The 13,234-nt window shown below is 53.9% G+C and overlaps 7 protein-coding genes across 7 annotated transcripts; 3 read left to right on the plus strand and 4 right to left on the minus strand.

The window, feature by feature from the left end:
- The first annotated feature begins 5,532 nt into the window (after positions 1-5,532).
- LOC142187278 (histone H4-like) lies at positions 5,533-5,844 on the plus strand. Its single transcript, XM_075261501.1, has one exon. It carries the CDS (start codon positions 5,533-5,535, stop codon positions 5,842-5,844), a length of 312 nt encoding a protein of 103 aa, XP_075117602.1.
- Positions 5,845-6,352: 508 nt separating this feature from the next.
- On the minus strand, positions 6,353-6,825 carry LOC142187286 (histone H2B type 1-O-like). The gene has a single exon (XM_075261508.1). It carries the CDS (start codon positions 6,792-6,794, stop codon positions 6,414-6,416), a length of 381 nt encoding a protein of 126 aa, XP_075117609.1. The 5' UTR covers positions 6,795-6,825; the 3' UTR covers positions 6,353-6,413.
- Positions 6,826-7,090: 265 nt separating this feature from the next.
- LOC142187281 (histone H2A type 2-B) lies at positions 7,091-7,598 on the plus strand. The gene has a single exon (XM_075261504.1). The coding sequence runs from the start codon at positions 7,123-7,125 to the stop codon at positions 7,513-7,515; it is 393 nt and encodes a 130-aa protein (XP_075117605.1). The 5' UTR covers positions 7,091-7,122; the 3' UTR covers positions 7,516-7,598.
- Positions 7,599-8,665: 1,067 nt separating this feature from the next.
- On the minus strand, positions 8,666-9,094 carry LOC142187289 (histone H3). Its single transcript, XM_075261512.1, has one exon. It carries the CDS (start codon positions 9,080-9,082, stop codon positions 8,672-8,674), a length of 411 nt encoding a protein of 136 aa, XP_075117613.1. The 5' UTR covers positions 9,083-9,094; the 3' UTR covers positions 8,666-8,671.
- A 465-nt stretch (positions 9,095-9,559) lies between these two features.
- On the plus strand, positions 9,560-9,997 carry LOC142187287 (histone H2B type 1-O-like). Its single transcript, XM_075261509.1, has one exon. It carries the CDS (start codon positions 9,590-9,592, stop codon positions 9,968-9,970), a length of 381 nt encoding a protein of 126 aa, XP_075117610.1. The 5' UTR covers positions 9,560-9,589; the 3' UTR covers positions 9,971-9,997.
- Positions 9,998-10,652: 655 nt separating this feature from the next.
- On the minus strand, positions 10,653-11,028 carry LOC142187279 (histone H4). The gene has a single exon (XM_075261502.1). It carries the CDS (start codon positions 11,020-11,022, stop codon positions 10,711-10,713), a length of 312 nt encoding a protein of 103 aa, XP_075117603.1. The 5' UTR covers positions 11,023-11,028; the 3' UTR covers positions 10,653-10,710.
- Positions 11,029-12,166: 1,138 nt separating this feature from the next.
- On the minus strand, positions 12,167-12,878 carry LOC142187280 (histone H1.03-like). The gene has a single exon (XM_075261503.1). It carries the CDS (start codon positions 12,873-12,875, stop codon positions 12,189-12,191), a length of 687 nt encoding a protein of 228 aa, XP_075117604.1. The 5' UTR covers positions 12,876-12,878; the 3' UTR covers positions 12,167-12,188.
- Positions 12,879-13,234: the final 356 nt, after the last annotated feature.

Consider the following 13,234-nt stretch of genomic DNA (forward strand, 5'->3'; position numbering starts at 1 on the left):
AGCGTAACGGGACTGGCCCAGCTAGTGTATACACACGGGGAGCGTAACAGGACCGGCCCAGCTAGTGTATACACACGGGGAGCGTGACGGGACCGGCCCAGCTAGTGTATACACGCGGGGAGTGTGACGGGACTGGCCCAGCTAGTGTATACACGCGGGGAGTGTGACGGGACTGGCCCAGCTAATGTATACACGCGGGGAGCGTAACGGGACCGGCCCAGCTAGTGTATACACACAGGGAGCGTAACGGGACCGGCCCAGCTAGTGTATACACACGGGGAGCCTGACGGGACCGGCCCAGCTAGTGTATACACACAGGGAGTATAACGGGACTGGCCCAGCTAGTGTATACACACAGGGAGTATAACGGGACTGGCCTAGCTAGTGTATGCACACAGGGAGCGTAACGGGACCGGCCCAGCTAGTGTATACACACGGGGAGCGTGACGGGACCGGCCCAGCTAGTGTATACACACAGGGAGTATAACGGGACTGGCCCAGCTAGTGTATACACACAGGGAGTATAACGGGACTGGCCCAGCTAGTGTATACACACAGGGAGTATAACGGGACTGGCCTAGCTAGTGTATACACGCGGGGAGTATAACGGGTCTGGCCCAGCTAGTGTATACACGCGGGGAGCGTGACGGGACTGGCCCAGCTAGTGTATACACACGGGGAGCGTGACGGGACCGGCCCAGCTAGTGTATACACACGGGGAGCGTAACGGGACCGGCCCAGCTAGTGTATACACGCAGGGAGCGTAACGGGACTGGCCCAGCTAGTGTATACACACGGGGAGCGTAACGGGACTGGCCCAGCTAGTGTATACACACAGGGAGTATAACGGGACTGGCCCAGCTAGTGTATACACACAGGGAGCGTAACGGGACTGGCCCAGCTAGTGTATACACACGGGGAGCGTAACGGGACTGGCCCAGCTAGTGTATACACACGGGGAGCGTAACGGGACTGGCCCAGCTAGTGTATACACACGGGGAGCGTGACGGGACTGGCTCAGCTAGTGTATACACGCAGGGAGCGTAACGGGACCGGCCCAGCTAATGTATACACGCGGGGAGCGTAACGGGACCGGCCCAGCTAGTGTATACACACAGGGAGCGTAACGGGACCGGCCCAGCTAGTGTATACACACGGGGAGCGTGACGGGACCGGCCCAGCTAGTGTATACACACAGGGAGTATAACGGGACTGGCCTAGCTAGTGTATACACACAGGGAGTATAACGGGACTGGCCTAGCTAGAGTATACACGCGGGGAGTATAACGGGACTGGCCCAGCTAGTGTATACACGCGGGGAGCGTGACGGGACTGGCTCAGCTAGTGTATACACACGGGGAGCGTGACGGGACCGGCCCAGCTAGTGTATACACGCGGGGAGTATAACGGGACCGGCCCAGCTAGTGTATACACACGGGGAGCGTGACGGGACTGGCTCAGCTAGTGTATACACACGGGGAGCGTGACGGGACCGGCCCAGCTAGTGTATACACGCGGGGAGTATAACGGGTCTGGCCCAGCTAGTGTATACGCGCAGGGAGTGTGACGGGACCGGCCCAGGTAGTGTATACACACAGGGAGTATAACGGGACTGGCCCAGCTAATGTATACACACAGGGAGTATAACGGGACTGGCCCAGCTAGTGTATACACGCGGGGAGTGTGACGGGACCGGCCCAGCTAGTGTATACACACAGGGAGTATAACGGGACTGGCCCAGCTAATGTATACACACAGGGAGTATAACGGGACTGGCCCAGCTAGTGTATACACGCGGGGAGTATAACGGGACTGGCCCAGCTAGTGTATACACACAGGGAGTATAACGGGACTGGCCCAGCTAGTGTATACACGCAGGGAGTATAACGGGACCGGCCCAGCTAGTGTATACACGCGGGGAGTATAACGGGACCGGCCCAGCTAGTGTATACACGCAGGGAGTATAACAGGACTGCAAACAAATATGGTATGCATTCAGCCCCTTAATAGTAAGATAGTTTTTGAGCAGTGTCCAAAATGAAAAGAGAAAAATTGTTGCCTTCCAGTTCCATATTTCCGGTGTTCTCCTGGAGAGTCCTCACGGATTGTCAGGTAAAAGACTCCCTCCGGTCGGAGCCGCAATGATGCAGTAAAGAAAAAAAGGATCCAGCAGCCAGAACTCTTGTGTCGGGAGATTAGATTAAAACTTCGCTTTTATTTTTCACATTAAAAATTCGGACATCTCAGAGTAATGTAGTCCATGTACAGAGGTGGTAGTGTTTAACGCCGACGCGTTTCAGTGCCGAAGCACCTTAATCATGGCATGTTGGCAACTCTTCAATGAGAACTTATATACTAAAAGAACTAGGATGTGCATATGTCCGGAAGTACCTGCCTACTGCATAATAGCGGAAGTGGTCACCAGTCAGAGAAAAGAAGATAAAGAACAAACAGAAATAAAGTTTTCAATAACAAAATTGCTTATCTTTCTTTCCTAATTATATATCCTAATTTATCTCTTTCCAGGATGCAAAATTTGCCAGAAGAGTTCATAAGTCAATATGGTCATATTACATGCGTGTGCGGAGAGACGACACCGACACGGAGCAAGAATCCAGCCACTCTACATTGTCACATTTCCCATCCAGAAAAACACAAAACAAACATATAATAAAGTAATAGCAATAATGATCACAATCAAATAGTCAGAAACAATAATAAAAGAATGACATTTTACTGAAAACATGGCCGGCAGCATTTGTAATTAAAATGTTTAAAATGATACTGAAATGATCAATGTGTAATGAATAAGTTATGTTTCTGTATATATATATATATAGTGGCTAGTTTATAAAATAGGGATGTATGTTAATAGAAAAATACTGTATAGATGTGGCCGTGTGCTTTTAAAGTTTGGAGCCAATCAGAATAGAGCGGCCCATCTTAAGCTCCGCCCCTATTTTATATCGATAGCGGACTTGAAAGAAAACATGTGGACAAATATGATTGGTCACTCAGACATCTTCTATAACCACGGCACATATGTGAGCCTACATATCCCACTATAGTCTATGAAGGTCCTAACAGCCAATAGGGGGACTGCCTACTATTTAAGTGACATGGGAAATGGCATCGGACCTGAAGGAGAACTTATGTATCCAAGAGCAAGATCGATCATGTGTTGTTATATAGCCAATCCCAAGACAGCCTACTTTTGTCCATAGTGTATATAGGAGTGACTGTAGCCAATCACAGAGTTGCCTATTTTCTATGGATTTTTACTATAGAAGGGTGCTTGTGCTTAGTTTGCAAAAGATCACATGTTGTTATGTGGCCAATAGCAGACTGGCCTACCTTAGCCCATAGTGTATATAGAGTAGAACCAGCCAATCACAGATTTGCCTACTTCCTATGAGTCTTGCCATAGTGGAATGCCCACTACTAGATTGTCAGAGGGTCACATGTTGTTATGTAGCCAATCCCATGACAGCCTCCTTTTGTCCATGTTGTATATGAAGATGACTGTAGCCAATCACAGGGTCGCCTATTCCCTATGGGTTTTTACTGTGGATGGCCACTAAGTAGTTTAACAATATGGCCAATCATGGAGTGGCCTACTTTCATCCATGATGTATATAGAGATAAACTGGCCAATCACAGAGATGCCTACTTCTTATGGGTTTTAACATGATGGAATTATCTACTGCTTCATTATCAAAAAGTCACGTGTTAAGATGTGGCCAATCACAAAGCGGCCTACTTTATCTATAATAAATAGATTGAATGTAGCCAATCACAAAAATGCCTACTTCTTATGGGTTTTAACATAGTATGTTGTCGACTACTTCATTGTCGGAAGGTCACGTGTTGAAATATAGCCAATCACGGAACGGCCTACTCTGTCTATTGTAAGTAAAGGGCAGAATACAGATACTCACAGAAATACCTGTATCTTGTGGATTATATAATAAGGACTATAACAGGACTGGCCTAGCTAGTGTATACACACAGGGAGTATAAGATAAGATAAGAGATAAGATAATCCTTTAATAGTCCCACAGTGGGGAAATTTCAGTATGTTTCAGCTGCATAGTAATACAGATACAGGATAATACACAGTAATATATTACAGATGTAGACACACATATGCTGAGAAAGATATACTAGGAGTCCATAGCAGCTAAGGAACAGAGAAGAAAGAAGGAGGACATTCATAGTCATTTAGTTGTCTGTGCGGAGTGTCTTCGCTTGGTTTGATGTAGATTATACAGCCTGGTCGCGGTTGGAAGGAAGGACCTGCGATAGCTTCTTCTCACACTTGGGGTGAAGCAGACGGTCAATTACAGTGCTGCCAAGTCCCATCAAGGTCCCATGCATGGGGTGGGATTCTGATAAAAATTTGAATAAAAAGTGATCAAAGCAATAACATTTCCCGAAAATGGTAGAACTAAAGAGTACACCCGACCCCGCAAAAAAAGACGCCCTACACATCCCTGTACACGGACGTATAAAAAAGTTACGGCTGTCGGAATATGGCGACTTTTAGAAAAAACAAAATAAAACACAGTCTTGGATTTTTTTTTTTAAGGGGTAGAAATTTAAATAAAACCGTATAAATTTGGTATCCCTGGAACCGTACCGAAACACAGAATACAGGGGACATGTCATTTTGGCTGCACAGTGAACGCCGTAAAACCAAAGCCCGTAAGAAAGTCGCAGAAATGCATTTTTTCTTCAAATCCACCCCATTCTGATGGTTTTTCCTGCTTCCCAGTACATTATATAGAATAATTAATGGTGGCATCAGGAAGAAAAATTTGTCCCACAAAAATTAAGACCTCATATGGCTCTGGGAGCGGAGAAATAAAAAAGTTATGGGGCTTAGAAGGAGGGGAGTAAAAAACGAAAAAAACAAAAAATGCCATTGGCGGGAAAGGGTTAAAGACGATCGTCTAACGACAGAATTAGAGCCCCGGTAACCGTCCTATGTAGTATCTGTGCGCCACCTGCTGGCTGGGATCCGTATATACAGGGTCTCCCGAGCTGTGCCGTTTGTTCCCCGCGCCCCCATCTGGATCAGCGTGGAACTGCACAGCCCGCACCCGGGGTTCACTATAACTGCAGCCTCGCGGCGATTACACAAGGATGCCCATAGGGGGCAGAGAGGAGATACCGCAGCCGGGAGAAGAATTAGATCCGGGGAGGAGGGGGTGCGGCTCCGGAATACAATAGTCCTATTGACAGAGAAGAAGGTCTGGAGCAGTGAGAACAGCGCCCTACATGTTATCTAGTAGGCCGGCTAGAAGGAGCCGCTGACCGCTGACCCTCGGCAATGGGAGAATGAGCGGGAAATTCAAAGTGATCCATTGTCTTATGTCAGCCAATCAGCGCGAGACAGAGGAGGGGCTTGTAGGAGTCACGCCGAAGAATTACGTCATCAAAGCAGGGTTCTCCTTCTGGTCCAACCACTCTCTATATAAAAAGGCGGCTGTGCGGAGGGACGCTTGTTCTAGTCTGTCAGCAGCACAGAAGATGTCCGGTCGCGGTAAAGGAGGGAAAGGTCTCGGCAAGGGCGGTGCCAAGCGGCACAGGAAGGTGCTCCGGGATAACATCCAGGGCATCACCAAGCCTGCCATCCGCCGTCTAGCTCGCAGAGGAGGCGTCAAGCGCATCTCCGGTCTCATCTATGAAGAAAATCGCGGTGTCCTGAAAGTCTTCCTGGAGAACGTCATCCGTGACGCCGTCACCTACACCGAGCACGCCAAGAGGAAGACCGTCACCGCCATGGACGTGGTGTACGCGCTCAAGCGCCAGGGCCGCACTCTCTACGGCTTCGGAGGCTAATTCCGCCGCTCCCCGACTCTCTACTACATAACCCAAAGGCTCTTCTCAGAGCCGCCACATCCTCCTGAGAACAGAGCTGTCCCCGCCACCCACCTCTCCTCTGCCTTGTAGGTCTGGGGCTGCAGACGCCTCCTGTAGGCTGTAATGTCATCACTGCTGGAATACTGGAGAGAGTAGAAGAAGAAAACGGTCCAAACCTTTGGAATCTAAGCTTTGTGAACAGGTCCCTAGAAGTAGTCCTACTGCGGCTCTGCAGTGTAACCCCCCCCTGCCGGCAGCTCGGGCCGATAAGTAGCAGCTTAGTTTAATCTTCAAATTGCCGGAGCAGTGCTCTCTGCACGCACCGGCAGAGAGGTCATGCATCAAGCCGGAGATTAGAGCTTCTCTTTGGGTGTATAGTGAGTCTAGCAAGTACAAGAAAATAGCTGGAAAGAAAGGTTCTGGGTAGAAACACGTGCAGCAGCAGCAAGAAGCCAGAAATGGAGGGCTCAGCAGCTCTAGTGTGGAAGGTGTGGGGGGCTCTTAGAAGAGCCTTTGGGGTGATAGTACAGAGCAGGTGATGGAGCCGATTACTTGGCGCTGGTGTACTTGGTGACGGCCTTGGTGCCCTCGGACACGGCGTGCTTGGCCAACTCTCCGGGCAGCAGCAGGCGCACGGCGGTCTGGATCTCCCGGGAGGTGATGGTGGAGCGCTTGTTGTAGTGAGCCAGGCGGGAGGCTTCTCCTGCGATGCGCTCGAAGATGTCGTTGACGAAGGAATTCATGACGACCATGGCCTTGGAGGAGATACCGGTGTCGGGGTGGACCTGCTTCAGCACCTTGTACACGTAGATGGCATAGCTCTCCTTCCTGGCCCTCTTACGCTTCTTGCCGTCCTTCTTCTGGGCCTTGGTCACGGCTTTCTTGGAGCCCTTCTTGGGCGCTGGGGCAGACTTGGCGGGATCAGGCATGGTATAACACGGAGATCTCTTTCACACGAGAATGAGAGAAAGTAATGTCTGTGCTCCTCCCAGCGCAGCCCTATTTATAGGCGGGCTATGCAAATGAGTGCCGCTGTCTGTGCGCTGTTCTACTGGACCAGCAAACCATGTGACTTTTGCAAGCCCCGCCTGCTGAAGCGGATTGGTGGTTCCACAAATCTGGCCTCTATTGGCGGCTTGAGATGTGTCCAATGAGAGTTGCAGGAGGGCGGGGCAGAACTATATATATAAGGCAGGAGGAGCCGGTACAGGGCAGGATATTCTGTGTTCCATTACAGTAACTGACGATCCACGAACCATGTCTGGACGCGGCAAGCAAGGAGGCAAAGCTCGTGCTAAGGCCAAGACTCGCTCATCCCGGGCGGGACTTCAGTTCCCCGTCGGTCGTGTGCACAGGCTTCTCCGCAAGGGCAACTACGCCGAGAGGGTTGGTGCTGGTGCTCCCGTCTACCTGGCGGCCGTACTGGAGTATCTGACCGCTGAGATCCTGGAGTTGGCTGGTAATGCTGCACGGGACAACAAGAAGACCCGCATCATCCCCCGTCACCTGCAGCTGGCCGTGCGCAATGACGAGGAGCTGAACAAACTGCTGGGTGGCGTGACCATCGCCCAGGGAGGCGTCCTGCCCAACATCCAGGCCGTGCTGCTGCCCAAGAAGACCGAGAGCAGCAAGCCCAGCAAGAGCAAGTGAGCGCCGCTCCCACCCCATCCGTCTATACAAGCAAAGGCTCTTCTAAGAGCCACCACCTTGTCTACAGCAGAGCTGCCTCCTGTCTACAATACGGGCTGTCCGTCTATTCTGAAGCCAACTCCTGGCCCGACTGGCGGCCCTTACAGGGAAGCACCGTGGGTTGACTGGGAAGGAGGGAGGAGGATTCACTCTGTAGGGAGATGTGGTGCGGGCGCGGGGTTTTGTGTCAGGTCGGGCTGGTGGTAATCTGCTAATGCTCTCTTCCCAGGCAGGTAGTATAAGCGGAGCTTAGATATAACGGACGGACGGGCGGGCGCTGATACAAAGCCGAGGTGAGCGCCGGCTCCTCCGGGTGACGCTTTGTCTTTTCTCCCCGCTCACACGGTTGGTGGTTTTGAAATTCCCGCTCAGTCGCAGTGACCGTTACAACCCGCGCGAGAGCCGGCAGCGTCACGTGGTGCAGAGAGAATGGGCGCGAATTTCAAAACCTCCCCAACTGAAGAAGATTCAGCGGCGCTCAGGTCATTGTAGAAGGCGCTAGGGAGAGATGTGCGGAGTAGGCACATACTAGCGACGGAGAGGAGGGAGGGAGATGTGGTGCGGGCGCAGGGTCAGTTAGGGATAGTAATGGCTGTGCTCATCCTAATCCTCTCTCCCCGCCAGGGCACAGCCCACGGTGGCAGGTTTAGAAGTGCCGATGAAACGGGCGTTAAAGGGCTGATCCGGGCGAACCTTTGTCTATCTTCCCGCTCAATCGTAGATTCCCATTCATTCAGTGACCGTTACAACCCGCGCGAGAACCGGCAGCGTCAGGTGGTGCAAAGGGAGAAAGGACGCGAATTTCAAGCCTCCGCCTGTCTATTACATCCTCCGCTGCTGCGAAGTAAGATTGAGTCAGCAGTCAGTGGGGGGGGCGCTCAGGTTACTGTAGAGGGCGCTGCAGTTACATATGTGCCTGTTATACATACAAAGGAGGTAGACGAGATATCGCTAACTCAGTGACTGTAAGGGAAAGGGTAACCTCTCTATTAGCAGCCAGTGAAGGCTTCTCTTCTCCCCTCCCGAGAGGAGAAAGACAACGGCTACAGCTCGTCTGAGGGAGGATTTGGTGGCTCTGAGAAGAGCCTTTGTGTTGTCAGACGGTGCCTGGGCAGATCTAAGCCCTCTCCCCACGAATCCTGCGGGCCAGCTGGATGTCTTTGGGCATGATGGTGACCCTCTTGGCGTGGATGGCGCACAGGTTGGTGTCCTCAAAGAGCCCGACCAGGTAAGCCTCGCTAGCTTCCTGCAGGGCCATGACGGCGGAGCTCTGGAAGCGGAGATCCGTCTTGAAGTCCTGGGCGATCTCTCGGACCAGGCGCTGGAAGGGAAGCTTACGGATCAGCAGCTCGGTGGACTTCTGGTAGCGGCGGATTTCACGCAGAGCGACTGTACCAGGGCGGTAGCGGTGAGGCTTCTTCACTCCGCCGGTGGCGGGAGCGCTCTTCCTGGCGGCCTTAGTGGCCAGCTGCTTGCGGGGAGCTTTCCCTCCGGTGGATTTGCGGGCAGTCTGCTTGGTTCTGGCCATCGCTTCAGTATAGACGTTACTACACAGCGGTGATATGAGCTGAGGAGCGGAAAGAGCGACATATTTATACAGCCGGGGCTCGTCCTCATTGGCTCATGGAAAGCCCGCCCCCTCCATCTCATTGGTTTATTTCTACAGTCCAGCATTAGCGCTCATGCCCCTCCCCCAGACCCCGTGCAGCACGGCGCTGTACAGCCCCCGCCGGCATGCATCAGGCTACACAGGGGACAATCTGTGGCGTTCCCCCCCGCAACATAACGAGGCGATTAGAACCTGTAAACCTGAGGAGAGAAACGGAGGGAAATTCAAACCTGGTGGAAGCGCCAATCAGCTGCGGAGGGCGGGGATTATGATGCTGGCACTGGTCACATGACTTGCTGGTCCAGTAGAACAGCGCGCAGACAGCGGCGCTCATTTGCATAGCCCGCCTATAAATAGGGCTGCGCTGGGAGGAGCACAGACATTACTTTCTCTCATTCTCGTGTGGGAAAAGATCGCCGTGCTACCATGCCTGATCCCGCCAAGTCTGCCCCAGCGCCCAAGAAGGGCTCCAAGAAAGCCGTGACCAAGGCCCAGAAGAAGGACGGCAAGAAGCGTAAGAGGGCCAGGAGGGAGAGCTATGCCATCTACGTGTACAAGGTGCTGAAGCAGGTCCACCCCGACACCGGCATTTCTTCCAAGGCCATGAGCATCATGAATTCCTTCGTCAACGACGTCTTTGAGCGCATCGCAGGAGAAGCCTCCCGCCTGGCTCACTATAACAAGCGCTCCACCATCACCTCCCGGGAGATCCAGACCGCCGTGCGCCTGCTGCTGCCCGGAGAGTTGGCCAAGCACGCCGTGTCCGAGGGCACCAAGGCCGTCACCAAGTACACCAGCGCCAAGTAATCGGCTCCATCACCTGCTCTGTACTATCACCCAGGAGAGAAACGGAGGGAAATTCAAACCTGGTGGAAGCGCCAATCAGCTGCGGAGGGCGGGGATTATGATGCTGGCACTGGTCACATGACTTGCTGGTCCAGTAGAACAGCGCGCAGACAGCGGCGCTCATTTGCATAGCCCGCCTATAAATAGGGCTGCGCTGGGAGGAGCACAGACATTACTTTCTCTCATTCTCGTGTGGGAAAAGATCGCCGTGGGAAAAGGCTCTTCTAAGAGCCCCCCACACCTTCCACACTAGAGCTGCTGAGCCCTCCATTTCTGGTGTTTATTCCCCGGACCAGAGGCTTTATTTATCCCGATCCGTTTTGTCATTGTATTTATGGACGTTACACCGCACTGTTTGTATTATCCTCAAGGCGAAGGAACTTATCCGCCTGATAACCTCGTATCTATCGCGTGTATCTACATCTGCGCACACTGGCAAAGTAAAGGAGAAACTTTAGGCAGTGCACACTGTACAGCGACAGGAACGCTCTTAAGATTTATGCATTTGTTCACACGTTCCCTGAAGCTTAGGAGCGTTTATCTCCACGCTCTCCGGTATTCCTACAGTAGCCGCAGCGACAGCTCCAGCCCTAGAGGGCAGAGGAGAGGTGGGTGGCGGGGACAGCTCTGTTCTCAGGAGGATGTGGCGGCTCTGAGAAGAGCCTTTGGGTTATGTAGTAGAGAGTCGGGGAGCGGCGGAATTAACCTCCGAAGCCGTAGAGAGTGCGGCCCTGGCGCTTGAGCGCGTACACCACGTCCATGGCGGTGACGGTCTTCCTCTTGGCGTGCTCGGTGTAGGTGACGGCGTCACGGATGACGTTCTCCAGGAAGACTTTCAGGACACCGCGAGTTTCCTCATAGATGAGACCGGAGATGCGCTTGACGCCTCCTCTGCGAGCTAGACGGCGGATGGCAGGCTTGGTGATGCCCTGGATGTTATCCCGGAGCACCTTCCTGTGCCGCTTGGCACCGCCCTTGCCGAGACCTTTCCCTCCTTTACCGCGACCGGACATCTTCTGTGCTGCTGACAGACTAGAATAAGCGTCCCTCCGCACAGCCGCCTTTTATATAGAGAGTGGTCGGACCAGAAGGAGAACCCTGCTATGATGACGCAATTATGGGGGTGTGTCCTGAAGCCACTCCCCCCTCCCCCGCTTTCCTCCTCTGATTGGCAGAACTCTCACCCGTTAGTGATTCGGAGCTTTCCCGCTCATATCCTACAGTTCTCGCCGCCTCTCCCTGTCCCTGCTGCCGCTCTCAGCTCGGCCCCGGAGACAATGGACGTCTGCCGGCTTTCTCCACCCGCCCCAGTGTCATCACAAACCTACTGCTGGGAGCCGGAGCTCCCCCAGACAAGTCATTCAGCTGCAGCACAGACAGTGCGTTATAAATACAAGAGAACACGCTGAACAGGAGGCAGCAAAGATCCGAGTTTCTGGGTCCAGAAGTGACCCCGAAATAACGGTGTGCGCTCTCAGGGGAGAACGAGCCTGGACGCCGGGAGGTTGTACTGGGGGAGAAGGGGATGAGGCTGGGTGACAAGAGCTCTCAGGGGAGCCCCCTCCTCAGCCTGTGTAGGAACGAGTAGTGTCAGGCGGGGGCTCCCCTGAGAGCGCTTGTCACCCAGCCTCATCCCCCTTCTCCCCCAGTACAACCTCCCGGGCGTCCAGGCTCGTTCCCCGCTGATCTGATACAGACCTGGGAGTATGTATCGTTTGTCCCCCTACCACAAACACGCACACAGCCGCCCGCCGTACACCGCAGCGACCCCCGGCATCAGGCTGCATTCGGGACTGCAGGGATTGTGTAGCTCAGACATACTGACAATTCCTCCTCCTCCTCCCCCCTTATCCAGACAGAGGCCCCCGCCAGTAACGAGGAGGATGCGCGGCCAATCTACTGGATTACTGCCCCTATAAACCCTCAGCGGCCTCAGCTTTTAGTCCTCATTACTACCCCGCTGGACCGGTCACCTGGAGAAACCTGCGGGGATGTTACCCTGTAGTGACCGCTCATGTGTCGGTGCGGATACGGGAATGGAGCCCTGGTCATAGGATTGCCGTTAATATGACGCCCCCGCCCCCCGCTGGCTGGGGAGATAGCGATGATACAGCTCTGCCGGGACAAGGTGGTGGCTCTGAGAAGAGCCTTTGTGGGACAAGTACAGGGCGGCTCGGGCTTATTTCTTAGCCGCGGGCTTCTTGGCTTTAGCAGCCTTCTTAGCCGGACTCTTGGCAGCTTTGGGCTTGGCCGCCTTCTTAGCCGGACTCTTGGCAGCTTTGGGCTTAGCCGCCTTCTTAGCCGGGCTCTTCGTCACCTTCTTGGCTTTAGGAGCCGCCTTCGGCTTCTTGGGGCTCTTGGCCGCTTTCTTGGCGGCCGCGGCAGGCTTCTTGGCTTTCTTCGGGCTCTTGGCCGCGGTCGGCGCCTTCTTAGGAGACTTAGCCGCGGGCTTCTTGGCGGCAGCTTTCTTGGGCTTGGCCGCTGCAGGCTTCTTCTTGGCCGCCTTGTCCTTACTCTCCGCCTGCTTCTTGTTCAGCTTGAAGGAGCCGGAGGCGCCGCTGCCTTTCACCTGGATCAGGGTTCCCTTGGTCACCAGAGCCTTAAGGCCCAGCTTGACACGGCTGCGGTTCTTGTCTGTATCGTAGCCGCCAGCAGTCAGCACCTTCTTCAGGGCGGCCACAGACACCCCACTGCGCTCCTTGGAGGCGGACACGGCTTTGACGATCAGCTCGGACACGGTGGGACCGGAGGATTTCTTGCTCTTCTTGGCGCCCCCTGCGGCTGCTTTCTTCGGCTGCTTCTTGGATTTGGCGGCCGGTTCGGCGGGAGGGGGAGCAGCGGCGGCGGCGGGCGCGGTTTCTGCCATGATACGAATCGAGCTCTAATTCCTTTCCTAGACGGGAAAACACTGGGGCCGGAGCAGCCGCCGCCTCTTATATGCACAGCGGTGCGCACTGATTGGCTGCTGAGCGGCCTCGGCCTCACCTCCTATTGGCTGTCACTCAGCACAGGGCCAGAGTCAAGCTCCGCTCTCCCCGTGTGCTTCCCTGCCCGGGATCAGAGCCCATTACCGGCTAGAACCGGACAGGAGAGCTTCCATTCTTCGTGTCTCCCCACTCCCCGACATCCTCCCTAACAGTCCCTGGCCGTCACTGGCGGAGGTGCGGGGGTGGTGCGGAGAGGAGGCCCCGGGATTTCCGCCATAGCACCCCCACATCTGTCCAT

The sequence above is a fragment of the Leptodactylus fuscus genome, unplaced genomic scaffold (genome assembly GCF_031893055.1).
Source record: "Leptodactylus fuscus isolate aLepFus1 unplaced genomic scaffold, aLepFus1.hap2 HAP2_SCAFFOLD_167, whole genome shotgun sequence".
Lineage (NCBI taxonomy): Eukaryota > Metazoa > Chordata > Amphibia > Anura > Leptodactylidae > Leptodactylus > Leptodactylus fuscus.

Excerpts from the sequence above, each read along its gene's own strand:
- LOC142187278 (XM_075261501.1), top strand. The coding sequence starts at position 5,533 with ATGTCCGGTCGCGGTAAAGGAGGGAAAGGTCTCGGCAAGGGCGGTGCC.
- LOC142187286 (XM_075261508.1), bottom strand. The coding sequence starts at position 6,794 with ATGCCTGATCCCGCCAAGTCTGCCCCAGCGCCCAAGAAGGGCTCCAAG.
- LOC142187281 (XM_075261504.1), top strand. The coding sequence starts at position 7,123 with ATGTCTGGACGCGGCAAGCAAGGAGGCAAAGCTCGTGCTAAGGCCAAG.
- LOC142187289 (XM_075261512.1), bottom strand. The coding sequence starts at position 9,082 with ATGGCCAGAACCAAGCAGACTGCCCGCAAATCCACCGGAGGGAAAGCT.
- LOC142187287 (XM_075261509.1), top strand. The coding sequence starts at position 9,590 with ATGCCTGATCCCGCCAAGTCTGCCCCAGCGCCCAAGAAGGGCTCCAAG.
- LOC142187279 (XM_075261502.1), bottom strand. The coding sequence starts at position 11,022 with ATGTCCGGTCGCGGTAAAGGAGGGAAAGGTCTCGGCAAGGGCGGTGCC.
- LOC142187280 (XM_075261503.1), bottom strand. The coding sequence starts at position 12,875 with ATGGCAGAAACCGCGCCCGCCGCCGCCGCTGCTCCCCCTCCCGCCGAA.